At 46.6% G+C, this 21,288-nt stretch overlaps 1 protein-coding gene across 2 annotated transcripts; it reads left to right on the forward strand.

The window, feature by feature from the left end:
- The first annotated feature begins 882 nt into the window (after positions 1-882).
- sdcbp2 (syndecan binding protein (syntenin) 2) lies at positions 883-21,079 on the forward strand. 2 transcript variants are annotated; one of them, XM_080497462.1, is made up of 9 exons: positions 883-1,033; positions 4,275-4,326; positions 9,870-9,981; positions 14,827-14,927; positions 15,956-16,120; positions 16,841-17,016; positions 17,875-18,046; positions 18,415-18,506; positions 19,423-21,079. In XM_080497462.1, exons 2-9 carry the CDS (start codon positions 4,276-4,278, stop codon positions 19,475-19,477), a joined length of 924 nt encoding a protein of 307 aa, XP_080353588.1. In that variant the 5' UTR covers positions 883-1,033; position 4,275; the 3' UTR covers positions 19,478-21,079. The 2 variants fall into 2 exon arrangements, with proteins under 2 accessions (XP_080353588.1, XP_080353589.1); XM_080497463.1 differs by having other exon boundaries at positions 15,959-16,120.
- Positions 21,080-21,288: the final 209 nt, after the last annotated feature.

A 21,288-nucleotide genomic window follows, 5' to 3' on the forward strand; every position in this document is an offset into this window, starting at 1 on the left:
TCATGCAGCTAAATGTTTAAATGTGGGAGGGCACAATACATTGAGACAACAGATGGACGCAATCAATGTCTTCATGTTGCGAACATCTGCACAGATGGAAGTTTGACAATATCCACCTCTCAACTTTCATACTGTTCAGGTAGGTAATACCATTATATTGTATGTCACTCATGTCCTTTATCTCGCACAGTGATATGATAAAAAAATATCAACATTCCTTCATTTTGTCAGGAGAACAACAGCGTTTCAATGGAAAAATGACACAAGGCATGAATCATCTGAATTCCCAGCAATTGACGCTTTCCCTGTACGTATTCTTCTGATGTGCTTTGACCAACGTTCTACGTACTGTCCAAACTGTCTTAATATACGACAGTCAAATTTAAATAATAATATCCTCTCTTATACATTGAATGTGGCAATGATTTCACAAATGTAAATGAAATGAAATAATGGTCGTCTGATTTATCTCCATTGAAACACATACACGTTATCCTTCAGTCAGTGTCTATCATTGACACGTTTTAAATTTTCTCTTCTGGCCAAGTAAGCCCACGTTTTCACGAGGTTTATCCCAGCATGTTTTCTTCAGTACCCTCAAATTTACTCAAATCAGCCCTCAAACCTTGGTCCCAAAAGACGGCGATGGGCCCCCATTCTGGGAATGTCTATGTTTCTGCTTGTACTGTACATGTCTGTGTTACTTCTATAGTCTGTGTCTACACAGATAGTTCTGCGTGTCTATATATGTGCGGTTCTATATGCCTAGTTCTGTATGTTTATGTGTCTGTTGGTTGAACGTTGACTCATAAGTCACGTGACCGCCGCGGTGGGCGTTCCTCGTGACGTCTCCGGTGATTGACGCGTCTGGTGCTTGCGGGAAGCAGTGACGTCACTTTGGAGAAGTCCCCTTCAGGTCGGATCCTGGGCAGAGAAGCACCGCGAGGACCGAACGAGGAAAGAACGACATCCCGGAACAGTCCGCCGCCTGCCCTGCACCCTTCGAGACTTCCAGCCCGCACCGCCAGTCAAGGTGAGGCCGCCGCGCCTCGCGGTCACTCTCCATGTCCCGCTTTACCTTCCGCGAGCTAACGGGCGCTAGCCGCGCTGCCCCGCCGCTTAACGTCGGAACAAAGACGGTCGTTTCTTCCTGTCCGGAGTCCAGACGTCCAGCGCCGCCGTGTATCGCCGCTCTATTGCGGTCTGGCGGCGACGTGCGTGTGGTTTCGAGCCGCTGCTTAACGTTTAACGACCGCAGGCTGACGGCGGCTGAACGCTTCTCACGCTCTTGTGACCGCGGCGCGGCAGAAACGCCCCAGTCAGAGGCTTCGCTCTTCATATCAAAACAATAAGGCTCCGTGGGCTGTGACGTAATCGAGCCAACCGGCCCAGGTGCCGCTCCGGTGTTCCGGCCTGAATAGCGGTGTTGGATGTGTGATGACTGGGCTCTTTGTGTTCGGTTCTATAGAACAGGTACAGTCCTGGGAGGGTGCGGGTCACTTGGGCTTTCTCCTACCGTTTGTTGTGCGCCCTCCTCCTCCTCTTCCTCCTCTTCCTCCTCTTCCTCCTCTTCCTCCTCTTCCTCCTCCTCCTCTTCCGGGTGCTTATAGAACTTCTATCCCGAATCGAAGCGATTCGTTCAGGCCTCCTTCGGGCTGACACGCTCCCTCTTCCCCCTCTCTTCTCCTCCCTCTTCCCCCTCTCTTCTCCTCCCTCTTTCCCCTCTCTTCTCCTCCCTCTTTCCCCTCTCTTCTCCTCCCTCTTCCCCCTCTCTTCTCCTCCCTCCACAGCTCTTTGCTCTGTGACGGGCCTGGAAGTCAGTTTCCCCCTGGAACACACTCGTCCCGGGGCTTTATTAGGTTCAGTGGTTTACAGGAATGGGCCAAATATCTTAAATTAATCTCAAAGTCAAAAGGGCTTTCTGCTCTGCAATGACAGGTCTCTTCCACTCCAAGCTGGATAACAGAGTTTCCATGTAGCGTCAGGGTTGAACATTTTACAGTTTTCATACCACACAGAAAACCCCTGCTTTTGCCTGAAAAATCGCAATTCTGCTTTAATTTGGAATAATGTATCCACATGTTTGGTATATAATTACTGCATTACACTGACAATGACAGCTGATTATATTGTTGATGTGTATCATTAGGAATGTGGAGATGTTATACTTTACATTGTCCAGATCAGGTAGTTCAATACCATTTTCAATAATAATAACAATTTCAATATTTGTGTAATGTTAATGAAGCAATATTAGTTTATGCAAGTCTTTAGATGCAGTTTGAAAGTGCTTTATCTGTCCTGGCATTTCTCTTTGTCTATTCTAGGCACGTTACATTAAATAATTATTTTCTTCCTCTTTATTTCTCTGTCTTTATGGCTGGATTCTGTTGTCCATGTGATCCAGATTAAATCTCTCAGATTTGCCTCCCGTGGTAACGTTTCCATAAAAGTCAGACTTCCTGTAGTTTCATGTTAAAAGATACGTTAGTGAAACTGTGAACCACAGGCAGGAAATGCTGTTGTTAACAGCTGCTTGTTGAATCTCTATTGACAACAAGCTTTTTGTGAAATTTGTTTTTTATCGACTTGATTAAAACCTTCAATCCCGTGTTGATATTTGAAGTCAAGCAAAACTTTGCTTGGTGGAAAATACAAGTCACTCAGCAGTAAATAAACTTCTTTTCCCTCCCACATCTTAACTTGCTTCATGATGTAACTGGTTTATAACTCCCGGTTTTCCCACACACAGCTGAGTACGGCTTTGACAGCATTCTTCTTGTCTGCTACGTGATTTCCATTTCTAACAGCCGTCCGTGTCGAACGGCAGAACCGACGAGGCAGCGTCGTGTCAGAGATGGTTTGTTTTTTTCCCTCTAACGAGAGGGAGGAATACAATACAAACAAACATGGCTGCAAAGTAAACAGCGGCGGGTATTAAAAGTGGCCCTCTGTGTTTGCCAACACAATGACGTGCTTGTGTTTGAGGGCTGAGAAGAATAGGATGGAGTCGTCGTCTGAGTAGCTCCCAGAGTGGGCCGGCCCACCAGCTCCTTTTAGGAACTCGCTGCAGTTTTTAGTAACTGGTGTCAAAATGTGAGCGAGACCGCACATCCTGCCTCTGTGTGTGTGTGTGTGTGTGTGTGTGTGTGTGTGTGTGTAAAGTCTGTGTGTGTGGACTCCACTCTGACATATTGTACATTTTAACAGACACTTTCCTTCTGCACAGGGCTGTTTTTCACTCACTGGGATGGTTTTAGTTGATAATGATATGTGATGCTTTGGGAAATATTTTGAATATATGTTTGTAGGTAATGTATTTAACAAACAAACAAAAAATCCACTGTCATCCGGCTTCCGTTTGTTCTGTTTGTCATACAGGAAGTTATGTCTTTGTCTTGTGATCATGACACACTGTACTCAGTGTGGTGAAAGTCCAATAGCTCAAAAGGCCAAAGTACACGTTTGACCAAAGCAAAGATCAATTTGTTTTTTCTAAATATTTAAACAGTCTGGATTCCAAGGGGATCCCGAGGGTCTTTAATTGATCCGAGGTAATTAGTCACTTCTGATGTCTTTTCTTTCCCAATACATGGAAATAATGTGGCATAAAAAGAGAGAACAGCTCAGAGTTTTCATTAAATTTATTAAAAAGAAAATGAGGGGGAGAAGAAACGAGTCCATTAACTGATAATCTGAATCTTTTCAGGATTTCACAAGCGACAAGTTGTGGATCCTCGACTTTCTTCTTTGCCTTCATGGTAATCTGAGTATTTGTAGGTTTTCTACGACTGGTCAGAGAGACGGCAGAAGTCATTTGATGAAGTGAAATCCTCACTCGGACCTTAAAATGTTAATCAGGTTTGTTAGCGAGGAGGCAGGCGACGGAGCAGTCGCTGTGATGATGTTCGGTCAGGGACTCCGTCACGCTGTCGCAGGTCTCGGCCTGTCCTGTGGCACCGTTTGAACAACCTGTCATGTGATTATCTGCTATTTCCTCCTTTTGACTTCAGCCTGTCTGTGACTGTGTGTTTTTTATTGTTTGGCCTCGGGATCGTGTCCAAACCTCACCGCTGTTTGTTCCTCGTGTGTTTTAGTCTCTTCTCACTTCCTGTCCTGTTTCTGTTTGCTCTTCGGCCCACGTGGCTGCTATACTTTATTTGACAGTGCTGAAACTTGGAGCATCCATCAATGTTGAAGATTTAAGAGCTGTGAAGAATAACCATCAAGTGTGATGATGTAATGACACTTACTGGAGGTTTTTTTGTCTGCAGCATGTCGCTGTATCCGTCCCTGGAGGACCTGAAGGTCGACAAGGTGATGAAGGTAAGACCCACACGTCTGCTGGTGGAGAGGATGGTTTCAGAACCGCCATGTTTAGCTGCAGCTGGTTCCACAACAGAAAGTGTGACTGTTCCCATCATAGGGAAGTCATTAGGAAATTGGTAAATCCATCGATTCATCCAAACACAACCAAGGTGTGTTCAGGAGAGTGGTAGGACGCTAAAGTGTCCACACGGGGAGAAAATACAAACTCCGCTTAAGAAGTTTTGGATTTTAACCTGCTCTTGTAGCCGTAGGAGAAATGTGAAGCTGCTTGTAGGAGGCGACTCTCCCAGGGCCCGCTTGTTCACAACTCACTTATTTTACCCGCCGGTTAAACCCTAAAAGCCGGTTAAGAATTTAATCTGCTGTTAGCTAATCGAATTTTAAATATGTTGTTCAAAACATGGTTAGTCATGCCGTTGGCTAACGCCGCCGTCAAAGTTAACAGTGAGGTTGACGCCACTGGTTCGTGTCCCTGATGCTGCTCCGCCCAAAGCTCCGCCCACTTTCAATTCTCCATTCTTTCACATTTTGTCTTACTGAAAATGACATTTGTGGTGGACGGCAGCACAGTGTTTTTTATCTTGTCTCTATAATGCCGATAAAACATCAACAACGCGACTACCAAGATATTAAAGTGGGAACACATGAAAACTGGCATCATGTTGCCTCATCCTTCCTTCATTTTGCCGGAGAAGACGACATATAAAGTGGACTGTGGTGACTTACGATGGCGTCTTCGTCCTGTCATTTTGGATCACGAAGTAGTTATGATAGACATTAGCCACTGTTCACCACAGTAGGGGCAGAGCGGGAGGTTACGGTACGACTCGGAGACGTCCAGCGACGAACAGGGAAGCGGCCGGTGGCCCTCAAGTGGTTCTCTTGTGACTCAGGTTGAACGTTCTCATTGTGAACAGCAGCGTCCAGCTCCTGGTGAAGCTCCGCCTCCTGTTCCTGAGAGGAGGAGCTCCTGGTGAAGCTCCGCCTCCTGTTCCTGAGAGGAGGAGCTCCTGGTGAAGCTCCGCCTCCTGTTCCTGAGAGGAGGAGCTCCTGGTGAAGCTCCGCCTCCTGTTCCTGAGAGGAGGAGCTCCTGGTGAAGCTCCGCCTCCTGTTCCTGAGAGGAGGAGCTCCTGGTGAAGCTCCGCCTCCTGTTCCTGAGAGGAGGAGCTCCTGGTGAAGCTCCGCCTCAGTTCCTGAGAGTTAAACCAGTTAACAAATCAACCAGTGACGTATGTAAACAACAACGGAGGCTTACGGCTGATGAAATAATTAAATATTGCAGGGAAGTCTAGAAGCTTTAAAATGTACTCAGAGCTGCACGGATCCACAACAGTCCCGTCTCTCCTCTTTAGGTTTAGAACCTTGTTTCAACTGCTTTCACCTCGTTATCCACTTGTTATGACGGCTCCCCACGGACTGGCCATAGAGAAGCTAATAACGCCGGGGAACGTGGTCATTTAATATTTGGCCACGAGATATTTTACTTATGGCCACGAATTGATTACCTCAAATAATATTGTATTGCTGGTGGAGCTGGTGGCTGCTGTGCTGCAGTTCACCTGCAGTCGCACACAGTCGGCTGCATAGGATATTTAATGTAGAGCAGTTTGGTGACACGGTGGCACATTGTTTAGTGCTCTCGCCTCGCAGCAAAAAGGTTGCAGGTTCAAATATGACCCCGGGCCTTTCTGTGTGGAGTTTGCACGTTCTCCCTGTGTGTGCATAGCGGTTTTCTTTTGTACTCTCTCATGCGTTGTGTTTATTGATGTCAGGCTTGAATTGACGATCTTTAATGACCACTGATGAAAAACGCAGATAAACACGTTCATCGCCGGTCTCACAGCCAAGTCCACAGACAGAGTGAACTGAAGTAAAATAAAATTAACAGAAGTCACTGACAAAAGCCACGCCGCTAGCATTAGCCATTATCTTTCGAGGTAGGCAACCCACACAGTATTTTATAAAACAATATAATACAAAACTTCAGCAGCAATTAAACACCCAAGCAAGTGTGGCAAGTAATGGACTCTTTTCCCACTTTTATAGGTTATTTTATGGGCACTTAGCTTTAGCCGACTTACTATAAGCCCTCCCGGTAGCATGGGTTACATGCCCCCCCAGCTCCCCCTGAGCGCTGCTCTGTGTGGCTGCTACCGACGGGTCAATACGGAAAGGAATTTTGCCCTCTGGGGATTAATACAGTGCTATAAATAAATCCGTTTTCCAGTATAATATTGTAACTAACTTCACTTCCAGATCTCTATCGTGTCATATGACCGCAGGCTGAGGTCTGCATGAGGCTTCTCTATAATGAAGCAATGCTTTTGGTACATCAGTGACTACAAAACAAACGACATGTAAATGAAAGCTTGGATTTCTTTAGCATTAAAATGTGCTTTTTAATGACGCTTCATGTGAAAGAGAACTTTAGTTTTTGGGGTTTGCCCAGGGTGGACAACCAGCCGGCCCTCCACTGCCTCCATTCCTCCACGCCGAAGTATTTGATTGAGGCACATCCAGAAATAAAGTGAAAGGAGCACAGATTCACTGTGCAACGTTTAAAAATAAGCCCCAAACTCATTTATTGGTGGTAAAGAGGGGATTCATGATTGACGATGAGAATTAGGTTCTTTCTTTTTGGATCAAGATGAGGAGTAGCTCTTCATTACAGTATTGACTTATATCACACTTCAGTCCACAATTCACCCTTTCCTTCCTTTGTTGAATGCCGTGGTGAGAGTTAACCACTGTTAACTAGTTAGCCATGGTGAGAGTTAACCACACTGTTAAAAAGTTAGCCGTGGTGAGAGTTAACCACTGTTAACTAGTTAGCCATGGTGAGAGTTAACCACACTGTTAAAAAGTTAGCCGTGGTGAGAGTTAACCACTGTTAACTAGTTAGCCGTGGTGAGAGTTAACCACCTTGAACGCAGTGAACGTCGTGGTAAGAGTTAACCACTGTTAACTAGTTAGCCGTGGTGAGAGTTAACCACTGTTAACTAGTTAGCCATGGTGAGAGTTAACCACACTGTTAAAAAGTTAGCCGTGGTGAGAGTTAACCACTGTTAACTAGTTAGCCATGGTGAGAGTTAACCACACTGTTAAAAAGTTAGCCGTGGTGAGAGTTAACCACTGTTAACTAGTTAGCCGTGGTGAGAGTTAACCACCTTGAACGCAGTGAACGCCGTGGTAAGAGTTAACCACTGTTAACTAGTTAGCCGTGGTGAGAGTTAACCACTGTTAACTAGTTAGCCGTGGTAAGAGTTAACCACTGTTAACTAGTTAGCCGTGGTGAGAGTTAACCACCTTGAACGCAGTGAACGCCGTGGTAAGAGTTAACCACTGTTAACTAGTTAGCCGTGGTGAGAGTTAACCACTGTTAACTAGTTAGCCGTGGTGAGAGTTAACCACACTGTTAAAAAGTTAGCGGTGGCCCGTAGGTACATTAATTTAATGTCAAGATAGCACCTGATTAAAGTTAACCGAGTTTTGAATAAGGCAACTGCTTTTAAAGTTAACCGTCTTCTTATTTCCCGAGACATTTATTTCATCATGCACTGATGGTTCCCATGAGTCTCTGCTGCTGTCACACATTGAAGTTCCAGTATTTCAGGGTTAAATCGTCGCCCGTTGGAGCTTCTGTCACTCACTGTCCTCCATCGTTACTCAACTATCTTTGATTAGTTCCTGATCACAAGAGCTTCTGTTGTGTTTATGCTTCAGTCAACCATTTTTCTGAGGGCACACTCGATGAGGTGAGGTGGAGGAGGTGGAGGAGGAGGGTGAGTTGGAGGGGGGGTGGGGCAGGGAGGAGGAAGGTGAGGTGAGGAGGAGGAGGGTGAGGTGGAGCAGGGTGAGGTGGAGGCGGAGGGTGAGGTGGAGGAGGGGGGTTAGGTGGAGCAGGGTGAGGTGGAGGAGGAGGGTGAGGTAGAGGAGGGGGGTGAGGAGGAGGGTTAGGAGGTGGAGGAGGGTTAGTTGGAGGAGGATGAGGTGAAGCAGGGTGAGGTGGAGGAGGAGAAGGGTTAGGAGGTGGAGGAGGGGGTGAGGTGGAGGAGGAGGGTTAGTTGGAGGAGGATGAGGTGGAGGAGGGTTAGGAGGTGGAGGAGGGTTAGGAGGTGGAGGAGGGGGTGAGGTGGAGCAGGGTGAGGTGGAGGAGGGTTAGGAGGTGGAGGAGGGTTAGGAGGTGGAGGAGGATGAGGTGGAGGAGGGTTAGGAGGTGGAGGAGGGTTAGGAGGTGGAGGAGGGGGTGAGGTGGAGCAGGGTGAGGTGGAGGAGGGGGCGTCTGCAGCTCAGATCATGACTTCACTAGCATCTTAATCCTTCAGCTTCAGACAATCCAGAATAATGTGAGGTCGGGCTGCTCGATTATGGAATAAATAATAATCACGATTATTTCGGGCAATATTGAAATCATGATTATTTACATGATCATGTCTTCCAACAGCATTTATTCAACATGTTTACAAAAAGACTCCTGTTAAATATCTTGTAATGTAGTTGTAAAAAATAAAGTGTTGTACTGCACTCAATCTTTTGAAAACAAGAAATAAACAACTTTAGATACTAATATAAACCACAGTAATGCATCATGTTACTTTACATTATATGTTGATACTTTAGCCGTCCTGTGAGAACCACATTTCTCTCAAACCTCCACAAGCTGAGAACCACGTTTTCTACTTCATTGCAATGCATTAGCTACTTTATGAAGGGTTTATCGTTTACTGTACTTTTTACAAACCGTTTCTCCCGTCGGATATACGAGCAGTTATTTTACGTTATGGACTGAGATGAGTTAACCCTACACTGCTTTAATGCTAGTAGCCACTGTTACTGTTCCCTGGCTTTAAAATGAGGCGTAACCTACATCACTGGTGTAACAAGCTGTTATCATCATCATCAATATGTTAGTTTACGGCAGGTATATAAATGGTGAACACACGCAAGAAACCGTATATTCCTAACTTTTTCGGGAAATTTAAAAGTAGGAATTTAGTGCTAAGTAGCTCGTGCCTTCGCGTTCGGGTTAAATGTGTCATCACTTCCTGTTTGACTGGAGGCTGCACCGGAAATACACCACATAATCGCTTTTCCTCGATTATATGAATTTTGAAATGCTGTTTCTAGTTTATAAAATGTTTGCTATAAATCATGTGAAACACTTTAATGGAGCAAGAATTGATCATAGACAGAGTTTGGAATTAGTTTGACCCACTCCTGAAGGCTGAGCCACATTCCACTTGTGTCCGTACTTATTGTTGTCTTTGATCTCTTGATGTGTTTCCCTCATGTCCTGTGAAGCTCCAGGGTAGACTGACCCTGAACGAAGGCCTCCGGGTGCTTCTATAGCCACCGTTCTTTGTTAAATCCTGGCTTTTACTAGGTTTTTTTGTGTAAATCGCTGCGTCCTATGAATCCTGCCACGACTTCATCAGGCTCCCGGCAGGAGAAGCTTCATTCAGCAGCCGCCGAGTCTTCGTCTCGTCTTCACACTGGAAACAAAAGCTTCCGGCTGACCGCTGCGTCTGATTGCTTTGCAGGCTCAGGCCCAATACATCCAGAGCACCGCCACCATGCCGGCCGTCACCGAGGGGACCTACCAGCCACAGTACTCCGCCGCCGCCGCCGCCGCCGGCGACGTGCCAGCATTAAGTGAGTCCCCCCGTGTTCAGGAAGCAGCTCAGATTCTGCAGCTACCACCACCTTCCCTCCTCGGTCTCTTCGTCCGCTCTGCTGGGGGTTTGCTGGGGTCACCATGTGGGGGGGTCCGAGACGTCACGGTTCACATGTGAGTCTGGGTGGGAGGAAGCGGGGCTCTTTGGAACCAATGGGGCCTCTTTAGACCTTCTATAATTCCTGTTTCCACTCTCTCGCCCTGTGTGGCTCCTCCTCTCTCTCTCTTCTTGTCTACAGTATTTGTTTGACAACACAGAGAAAGTAAAACAAGCCAAAAGAAGGGAAGAGGGACATTAAGACATGAGATGATTGAGTGTTTCTGCTCGTCTTCACTCACTCCCTCCTCTTGTCCGACTCTCCCACTCATTTGCGTTCTCGCCTCTGTGCTTGGATGCAAAGTCCTGTGGGCATTCGTGCTTTTGTTTTCACCTCGGCTCCGCGAGCTCTGAGTCGCCATGGTGACCGGCTTGGACGGGGAGCGATGGTGGAAGAGGAGGAGGAGGATGAGGAAGATGGAGAGACGAGCTCAGGCTGATTGACACTGAACTTGAACCACAACTTATTGGTCAGTGACAAAGTTAAACAAGAGCCTTAGGTATAAAACTCTTTTAAGGTGAGGCTTGTTGCCACACAATGTGAATATCAAAACGTTTGTACATCGGTAAATCAGATTCACATTGCTGACACGGGGGCTTCATTCAGCGGATCAGAGACGTGAATTTGCCATTCCACTTCCTAAATCGGCTGACTGCTGAGGTTTTAGGCCTCGTCTCCATGACGACGGTGGACTGGAAACGTCGCTTTCGTTGCCGGTTCAAGTGCGTGCCGAGAGCAATACCTTTTAAATAGTCGCGCTCCTCTAAACAGGCTTTTGATTTAATAAAAAAACCAAAAACGCTCCATTGTTGTTGTCGTCCACATGCACATGCAGACCAAACTTTTTCTTCCATTCATAGTGTGCATGTGCAGTAGTGCCTCTGCTTTTTGAAAATGTTCCAAAAAGTGCTGTTTTCTCAGACTGCAAACAGACAAAATGCAGTGAACGTTTGACAATTTTCAACAGTCTGGCAGCAGAAACCGACTCGTTAGTCCAGACAAGGATTCTTCAATCTTCTGTTGTCCAGTTGTTGTGATCCTGTGTGAACCGAAGCTTCAGTGTCTTGTTCTTCGCTGACAGAAATGACATTCTGGTTTCCTGCTACCGTGGTTCACGAGTGTCAGTTCAGAACAAACTGAATGAAAGTTTTAGATTTGATCTCCTCAACTAACCTTTGGAAATGCAAAGGAGGCGGTCTGTTCTCACTGCAGCCATGTCAAATGGCAAAGATGAAACTCAATAATCCGATTTGTGTTTCTTTTCACGTTTAGAATGTATCCAAAGACATAATTCATCTGCAAAAATCCAGCCGTGCAGTTTTCACAGTATGGAAGTCATTGGGTCTGAATCAGCTGTTCCAGGTTCGGTATGCTTTCAGTCTAAAATACATCGCACTCATTTGACCTCCACGGAGCAAAGGAAACAGTCTGAACCACCAAAATAAATTCATGGAAGTCACATAGCAAAACTGTGATATTCCAGGACTGACCTCCACCAACACAAATTAATTTCATCTCCATGGACACGTTCAACTTCAAACTAAAGTCTCCAACAACAAACCTCCATTCTTCTGTTTGAAGGCTTCCTTTTATAATTCAGCCACACTGAGGATATTCATTCACATCTTGTAGTCACAACTTCAAACCATTAAAAAGCACTTGACTTTCCTTCGTCTAGAAACGGGATTGAGAGACATTTGACCTGTAAATCAAGAACCACGATCACCTGCTACCATTTCTCCAGAGTTTGAATTCAAATCCCAGATTCTGGAGTCCAACATGGACTTCAGCCAGTCCAGGACCAATGGAATGGTAATGAACAGAATAAAAGAAGAGTGCTCGCTCTCAGGCCAGGAAGACTCTTGTATTGCATATTTCTTCTTCCCTATGTGGGAAGATGCTGAGCGGCCATGTGTGGGAGAGGCGACATCAAATAGAAATGACTAAAAACGGAAGAAGTGGAAGAAACGTGACTTGTGTAAGTCATGATTTTACACAACAATCGTACCAGTGGACTGGTGTTTGAGCAGCAGCTTGTGGGCGGAGCCGCTCGCTGGTTGGTGGAGAGTTGGTGTGTTTGGCTGAAGTGTGTTTGAAGTTCAAGTGTCTTATTCAAACCACGTTGCTTTAAAAACATGTCCTCTTGTTCTTGCATGTTGAAACACGTTCTCCTGCAGGATGCAACAAACTTTAATCTCATTAAGAGAAATGAGGAAAGTAGACTCACTTGACCCCAAATACTTTATGTTTATACTCCAATGTTTCTCAAAGCAACCGAGAAAGTTCCTCATACTGCGAATATACATGTAGTTGGTATTTATTTCTGACTGCAGGTGGACCTGTAGCTTTAATACACTTGAAGGTCAACAAGTTGACCTGTGCTGCACAGTCACTGCTGAGACACTGAAACTCCACGGAGGAGTTTTCACCATCGCAGCGTCTGTTTCATTGTATTTTCAACTATATCTGGAGGTACTTCTGGTGCTGACCTTGTAAATCCTGGCTGGTTTCAGCTGCACACAGTATTTCCTTGTTTCTCTCCTGCCGCAGCCTTTGAACACACAAACAGCAGTGCATTGTGGTCGTTGGAGGACTTTACCGCGTTTGAGCAGAGGAGTCCAGTTCCCCCCCCCCCCCCCCCCCTGGTCGGGACCATACATTTTCATACCATACATAATTGCCCCGTTCCGTTCCACTGTCCAGCGTGGTGACGTACCTCGCTCTCCAGCTGGGAACTTCCTGCCTCACGTCTGGCTGCTGACGGTAGGAAACACTGAGCAGCTCACACAGCCACCGTCACCGAGAGGGGAAACGCGCCACCCAGGAAAAGATCGGCAGTCATTTGCTTGGTTGGGAAGGTCGTCAGCATTCCGTCCCTGTAATAATGCTGTAAGCCGTGTTTACACACCATGACCACGCTAGCATGTACGTTGGGTTGATTCCCAACAGTTTGATTGTTTTTTACAGCTGATTGACATTTTCTCTGCAGGAATTCATGCACAAGTCAAAGTAATGAACGAATCAATGACTGATCTCGTGTATTTGATGTGAGCTCATATTTTTAGAAACACCCCTGATGATTTTGACCAAACTGTTGTTTTTACATTTAAGTTCACAGTAGGGCTGGACGATACGGCCTCAAATCAATATCGGGATATATTGATCGGTTCACCTCGATAACGATAAATGGACGATAACGACTCCACTGCACACAAGCAATGTTTGTCCACCAGATGTAGCAGTTATATTGATAGTACGACTCCCCGAACCCATTTATTGTCACTTTACAGGACTGTAAAACTACACTGTCTGAAAATAAATGAAGAAAATACAAATGAAGTACTTTCAGTTGTTAAGATGTATTGAAGAGCTGATGAGGACAGATTATTAAAAATGAAAAGGACTGAGAGCAGATTATACAGATTATACACCTGAAAACAGGGGATTTCTCCACAGTGATATGAACAAAGACATATCTAACCTAATTCTGACGATTTGCTTCGAGGGCTTCTAAAGCCGTTCACTTCAGCCACCCAGCAGCCGCTACAACTTCTGAACCTCCTCCATCGCCTCCTCTCTCCATTTTAGTTACCCACTGGATGGGTGGAGTCACGTCTCTCACGCAGTACAGCGTCTTAAAGGGACAGGCGACCTGCACACACTCAAAACCAACATTCATTTTCAAAACCAACATTAATTTCTTTTGTTTTAAGCACCGAATATACCGACATGGGCAAGACGATGTCATCAATTTCGGTAAATTTTACAGTTTATTGCCCCGGCCCAGTTCACAGTCGGACCCTTGTTGATGACAGAACACTTATAATCACCATATCTATCCAGACACCTTCCAACAAGGAAACCATTGTGGAACCAAACGATCCCGCGTGGTACTTTTCAGTTTAAACTGCGTATCTAACAACCAATACAAGAATAAATGACAGATACAAAAATAAAGGATTTTGCCACTTCAAGAATGATGGCAGACACATGGAACTTGATGTGGCGAGGCCTGCAGCAACACCTGGGGAGAGTGGTGTCAAGACCAGCCCAGAGAGGGTTCTCTGTGACGACATCAGTCCCGGGGGAAGCCCACTCGCAGAGTTTCTTGACCACACTTTAGAATCCTTACGGAGGCTGCAGTGGCCACGCCCCCAAAACAAAGACCTGATGGAACGACTGTTTACCACAAACTGCTCATGGTCAGAAGTTAATGCAGCTCTAATACACGGCATGAATAAAATAGAAGGGTCTGGAACGATCAATGAAGGCCACTTATGAGTTGTGGATGGAATGAAGCTGTGGTTGGAAACCTGGCGGCCGGACGAAGAGACGGAAGAGACGGAGAGACGGAAGAGACAGAAGAGACGGCGGTGTGGACAGAGGAAGAAGCTCATGTTCATTTCTTAAATATCCCAGAAAACAACTGCAGTGTCGCCAGCTGTGATGCTTCTCTACGGAGCGGAGAATGTCAGGGTCCGGGCAGTTGGTAGTTGAATGCCATGAGTTTGTTTGCCTGCGGGGGGCGGGGCGTAGCTTAAATTCAATCAAGCAGGAGAGAAGTCCAAAACCACTCCTCGCTTCATGACATGTGCCTCCATGTAGGCATTTGTTGTTGGGTCAAGGTAAACTCCCAGCAGCCTCCTGTCCTCTGCTCCTCTTCCATCTGTTCTCACCCTCACCCCCCCCCCCCTCTCTCTCCCTCTCTCTCTCTCTCTCTCCCAGGCTTGTACCCCAACCTGGAGGAGCTGGGCGACTACATGGGTCTGGCGCTCAACAGCGACGAAGTCCAGAGGAACCTGTCGCTGGTGCCTGTGGCCGACAATGTGAGCGGCACCTCTTCTCAAACGTTTCGCTCCCAGGAAGACGACTCTCCAGAAAGTGGAGGGCATGTTTGTGTAAACATGAATAAATAATAAGTGGAGTCTTCTGTTCCTCGAGCTCCACATTGAGCAGTGACTCAGCGCGGGCCGGGAGCAGTGTGTGTGTGTGTGTGTGTGTGTGTGTGTGTGTGTGTGTGTGTGTGTGTGTGTGTGTGTGTGTGTGTGTGTGTGTGTGTGTGTGTGTGTGTGTGTGTGTGTGTGTGTGTGTGTGTGTGTGTGTGTGTGTGTGTGTGTGTGTGTGTGTGTGTGTGTGTGTGTGTGTGTGTGTGTGTGTGTGTGTGTGTGGGAGGCTGTGAGCTCTTCACTCCTCCACTGGCGTGTGTGTGTGTGTGTGTGTGTGTGTGTGTGTGTGTGTGTGTGTGTGTGTGTGTGTGTGTGTGTGTGTGTGTGTGTGTGTGTGTGTGTGTGTGTGTGTGTGTGTGTGTGTGTGTGTGTGTGTGTGTGTGTGTGTGTGTGTGTGTGTGTGTGTGGGAGGCTGTGAGCTCTTCACTCCTCCACTGGCGTGCGTGTGTGTGTGTGTGTGTGTGTGTGTGGTGTGTGTGTGTGTGTGTGTGTGTGTGTGTGTGTGTGTGTGTGTGTGTGTGTGTGTGTGTGTGTGTGTGTGTGTGGAGGCTGTGAGCTCTTCACTCCTCCACTGGCGTGTGTGCGTGTGCGTGTGCGTGTGCGTGTGCGTGTGTGTGTGTGTGTCACCGGAGGATTCTGCAGCACTCGGCTGGCGTTCGTCTGCGTTTTCCCCCGCACCGCTCCGCTCGTTTTCCAACGCTTCCATTCCTTCATGGTTAATTGCAGAGCTTATTAAAACGATCAGGACTTTGGAAGGAAAGCCTTGTCTCGTTCCCACGCGGAGGAAGAGATTAAATCCCGTTCTCCCACACACCTCTTTCATGTGTCGTTCCTGTTCATCTCCAGCTGGGTTCTAATGTAATCATCCTCTTCAATCCCACCTTTTTTTCTTCCCCTCTGACCCGCAGCAGGTGGCGCTGCCCCCCAGCTCCGGTCTGGGTGGGATGGTGCGGCCGGTGACGGGCACGGACATCGGCATCAGGAGGGCGGAGATCCGTCCAGGGCTGCGCGAGATCATCCTCTGTAAGGACCAGGACGGGAAGGTGGGGCTGCGGCTCCGCTCCATCGACAACGTGAGTCGGCAGACACTCGCGTGAATTGTTCACCCGACACCGACCCGACACCGACCCGACACCGACCTGACACCACCGGGTTTAGAAAAGGGTCTGACTGAAACTCCTGCTCCACCAGCGTGTGGTCATCAACACTAATACATGTACTTGACAGTCACCTGCTGGCCTTCAGTGTGTCTGGACATTCACTCTTGCAGGGCCATGAATCCTCTGAGTAATTAGATTACATGACCCTGGGCTGTATGAGGCTCCTCAACTCAATTGTGTTTGATGCATCAGGTGCATCTTCATCTGATCAGGTCACTTTTTCACTCCGCGCGCTTCATTTTTCTTGTTTCAGGCCTGTTTAAAAACTGTTTAAAAGTCTAAATGCAGAAAGGAGATGCAGAGATGAGGATACCGATCAGGATGTTTTCAGCCGTCACTCTGTAACACTGAGAGTATTTTTCAACATTTTCATTGTGCAGCTTTTTAAACGAGCGAGATCCTGAGAAGGTTTGTGTGTCTGATGTACGGCTGCAACCCTCCGCTGCCTGATCCCTGCAGTTCCTCTGCAGCAGAGTCGCTCACCACACAATGTCTCTAATCAGAAGCCTTTATGAAAAACACTGCGACTGTCTGAGTGCTCTCTCTGCTCCTCCTCCTCCGGCAGCTCCTGGCTTCCTCCTAGTTTGTCCCTGCTGAATGTTTGATCTGTTTCCTCCGTCTGTTCTGCCTCAGGGAGTGTTTATCCAGCTGGTCCAGGCCAACTCCCCCGCCGCCCTGGCCGGGCTGCGCTTCGGGGACCAGGTCCTTCAGATCAACGGGCAGAACTGTGCCGGGTGGAGCGTGGACAAGGCCCACAAGGCTCTGAAGGCCGCGGCCGAGACTCGCATTGAGCTGGTGGTCCGGGACAGGTGAGAGGCTCCTGGAGCCCCCCGAAGAAACTACACATCCGTTTTTTTCCCCCAGAGGATCGTCTTTGCCGTTTTCGCCTCACGGCGTACATTCCAGTACGGCAAAAAAGTATTGTAAAGTAGGATTTATTAGAAGGTTTCTACCTTCATTCAGTCTTTACAATCCTCTGTTATGAGGTGTTAACAAGGATATAAGACGTCGCTTGTCTAATAAAAAGTTTTTTCCATCACCAGTGTTTATAAAGTCAGTGTTTGTAATGAGGCAGCCGGTCTGTGAAGGTTTATAAATATATCACGATGAAACGTAGTTTTTTTGTATTTTTTAAGGCTGAATCTTAAGTAGGTCTTTCTCAACACCAGAGTGATGAAATCTTCCATTTCCAAACATGAAGGCTGGAAGGTGAAACTTTGCCTATTGGAAGTGTTTTGCTCTCAGTCCAGTCCCTGTGGCGCCCTCTGCTGGCTGTCTGGCTCACTGCAGCAGCTCTCCAGTGGACGCCCGTGTTAGTTTTGAATGTTTGGTGACAGTGATGCTGCTACATTTCCATGTCAAACCCTTCAGTAGACTCTACAACCAGCGACTGGAAACAACATGCTTTTGTTTTTAACTCTCAGAAGTTTCACATTTCCATGGCCTCTTTTTGAAAACAGCTTAAAAACGGAAGTTTTCATTTCAGGTTCCTTCAAACTGTCATGAAGGTCATGACATGTAGAAATATGTGTGCAGTACAAGTTGACTTTGTGGAGACAGGATGTGCTCACACGTCAGCAGCACCTCGTCGTTCACGGGAGCGAGTTTGAGAAACGTGTGACAGTGACGGTGGATTTGACAGTTTTCTGCGGTGTTTGTGTTTGCAGACCGTTCCAGCGCACCGTCACCATGCACAAAGACAGCTCGGGCCACGTGGGCTTCATCTACAAGTCGGGAAGAATCACCTCGCTGGTGAAGGACGGCTCGGCCGCTCGCAACGGGCTGCTGACCGAACACTACATCTGTGAAATCAACGGGCAGAACGTGATCGGACTGAAGGTCAGAACCGGCGTTCACCATGGGTTTAGTGATTAGTGTGTGACGTTCTCCAGCAGCAGGAAGCTTCTGTCGCCATCGCCAACGTGTTTGTACCTCACTATTGTGACTGTGAACCTCTTCAGCCTCAGAGACACTGACAACTTCAGACTGCCTGTGAAGGCCAAGCTCCGTAACGTGCTGGTCAGCAGAATCACACTTTCACATGTTTCCCTACATGTTTGACTTTTTCTTACCTTGTGACTTGTGTTCTCCTCAACTTTTGACTGAGACGGTCATGAAAACACACACAAACACCTGAGAGGGAGAGTTTAGTCTGGTCCCAGCAGAGCGGAGGAACGTTTGACATGTCCATGTGTTTGAACCGGCAGGACTCTCAGATCAAAGACATCCTGAGCACCTCGCCTGCCGCCATGACCATCACCATCATGCCCAAGTTCATCTACGAACACATGATCAAGAGGTGGGGCACACACACACACACACACACACCTACTAAAGCGATGTGATACAAAATGAAATCTACAAGCAGCCGCGTCAGAACAGCAACATGAATGAATATTTCTAGTATGTGTAATGTTTGGAACAGGGACGTCCCGATCAGATGTGTTCCTGTCATTACCCATTTTGATTGATCGGTTATTGGTAAACCCAGCCGATCACCTCACCCCTGCGCCTGGTTCACAACCTGCTGGTCGGAGGAGCTCCAACCTGCCGTGAGCAGCGTTCCTCAGCCTTTTAAGATCGAGCAAAGAAACAGTCACAGAAGAATATGAAGGGAGGAAATGTGTGTCCAGCATGGCGCCACTGCTCACACACTCAGCTGGCAGCTGCTGTCACAGCGCCACCGTGTGGATTCTGTCTGCACTGCTTTAAGGACGTCTCTTTTCAAAACAACCAGTTTACGACTCTCTGATGTGGAACTGTTTATGGTGTATATTATTATAGTTTATATTTTAGTCAAACTCTTAAGAGGGTTTTTAATTTCTTGTCACAATACAGGTGAAGTTTCTATCAGTTTAACTGGATCAGAGATTCTAAATGAATACGTTCTCCGCTTTATAAGACACACAGTGGAACTGTGAGAGGAATTTAGAGTTTTACAGTAATACTGACTCATCAGTAGTACTCATTAGTTACTTCTATAATATTCCATACATATATTTACAATACATCAATAGCTCTGTAAATATCTGATCTAGAAAGTATCTGCAGACACTCAAACCTCATCAATCAGATCGGTTTGATCAGACATCCCGAGTTTGTAATCTTTACGTACGTGTAGCGTTTATAACATTGGTAATGTTTCTAGAATGAGTCTTGTTGGTAATGTTTGTAGTGTTTCTGCGCGCTGACTCCAGCTGATGTGTTGTCTTCAGGATGTCCAGCGGCCTCCTGCGGTCATCCATGGATCACTCCGTCCCCGAGGTGTGAGGATTGTGAACCGTCACCATGGCAACCGTACAGACCCCCCCCACCCCCTTTTTCTTTGTGTCTTCATCCCTCCTTCGCAATCGTCATCATCATAATCTCAAGCTGCCTTTCTTTTTTTATGCATCTTTTCTCCGCGTGCTTCTTTTCTCAGTTTGTACTTTTTGTATGTTTAACCTCGTAGTCTGACATTATTTTGTGTCTTCTGTCGCGGCACAACCCGAGTTTTTTTGTCTGTTTGTTTCAAAGCCATGCAAATGATCAGAGTCCAGAGCTTCCTCCTCTGTGGAGACGAAGAGTCAACCATGGTTCTCCCTTTTCAAGATGCTGTCGAGTCCGAACATTCACAGTGGCGCTCCCGGCCCCCGTGGGGGGGCGAGCCACCACAGCTAACAGCGGGGCAGAACATCCCAGTGTACAGTCATTGTAGAACTATCAGTTTTTTCCTAACCCACATTGTTTCTTATCTCATGTGTGAAAACGCGTTGGTCATTGATATCGGTGTGAGAGTTCGGCCCCCCAGAGCCAACAGGGTGGATCAAGAACGAAGACAAGGAGCAGCTTCTCCTGTAGGGGGCGACGAGAACACAGCAGCACATTCCAGACCGAGGGGGGGGGGGGGGGGGGGCTGCAGGAGGAGCACACAGACAGCTCAGCAACCAGCCAGTAGGAGGCGCTCTACTGTATTATAATGTACAGTACTCTACTGAATTCTACAGTACTGGAATGTATGGTACAGTACAGCAGAGTACTGCACTGTATGGTAGAGCTCCATATGGTGGGGGGAGGGGTCTGTGCCAGGCGGACCCACTAAGTGCACTTTCCATTACCCCGTAAAAGTTGTCTTTCCTGTGAACATTTCATTGGTCCAGTTTGACTTTTCTTTTTATATAATTATGAGGATCAGTGATGAATCAGATTTGCTGAAATGAGCCCATTTAAAAACAACCATTTTTTAAATCTGATTGTAGGGCGGGGCCCCTCTGTGGGGGGTCAGGGGACTGCCTTATCCCACCAGGAATAAACCCACTTTACATTAGAACTCCTTTTAATAAAATAACTATTTTATTACTATATTTAATGTCGATGTTGTTGAGAGGAATTAAAATGTGAGGACTTACCAGACATTTCAAATCAAAAAAACCTCCAAACACTGTTGCCTTGGTTTGTCCACTGCTGAGTTTACAAGTATTTCCACCGTTGGGTATTTTGAGGCACTTTGAGTTGAATTGTCATTTTGCAGAATCTGCTGCATCACTGGTCACATTGTTGTGTTTGTGGTTCTTGGTGTGACTCAGAGAATCATTAAAAGAACCTTCTGGGCTCTGAAGCGGAGGGCGCCGTCGTGCTGGTCCTCAGTACCCCCTGCTGTGTCCCCCACCCCAATGATGAGCAACGCTCACACTTCTCTATTTCTACTTGTTCTAAAAAAAAATTCTCCTTTTAATGCTGTTCAACTTCGGATGCATGTATTCCTTTAATTTTCTAGGTATGCAATCTGATAAAACATCGCTGTCAGTCTGTACAAAAAAATACTAGAAAAGTTTATATACGAATGTAACCAAGATAATATTGTAAAACCAATAAAAGTCTTTCTGTTCATACTGTGTGTGTGTGTGTGTGTGTGTGTGTGCGCGTTAGCGCAAAATGTTTCACTAAGTTAAACTTTCTCTTTGATTTCAGTTTATGATTAACACAATAATTTGAACTCGTGAAGTAAAAATAGGTTTTAACTGATTCTAAAATTAAAACTTAAAGGGAAATGAGCAGTGCTTGGAGTTCAATCTGATATATTCTATTGAGCCCTCTGGTTT

The sequence above is a fragment of the Blennius ocellaris genome (genome assembly GCF_963422515.1).
Source record: "Blennius ocellaris genome assembly, chromosome: 5".
NCBI lineage: Eukaryota > Metazoa > Chordata > Actinopteri > Blenniiformes > Blenniidae > Blennius > Blennius ocellaris.

What these genes read in the sequence shown, in the direction of transcription:
- sdcbp2 (XM_080497462.1), top strand. Translation starts at nt 4,276, where the DNA reads ATGTCGCTGTATCCGTCCCTGGAGGACCTGAAGGTCGACAAGGTGATG. An exon ending in GAGCTGGTGGTCCGGGACAG is followed by an intron (nt 17,017 to 17,874) that starts GTGAGAGGCTCC and finishes TTGTGTTTGCAG; the next exon opens with ACCGTTCCAGCGCACCGTCA. An exon ending in AGAACGTGATCGGACTGAAG is followed by an intron (nt 18,047 to 18,414) that starts GTCAGAACCGGC and finishes TTGAACCGGCAG; the next exon opens with GACTCTCAGATCAAAGACAT.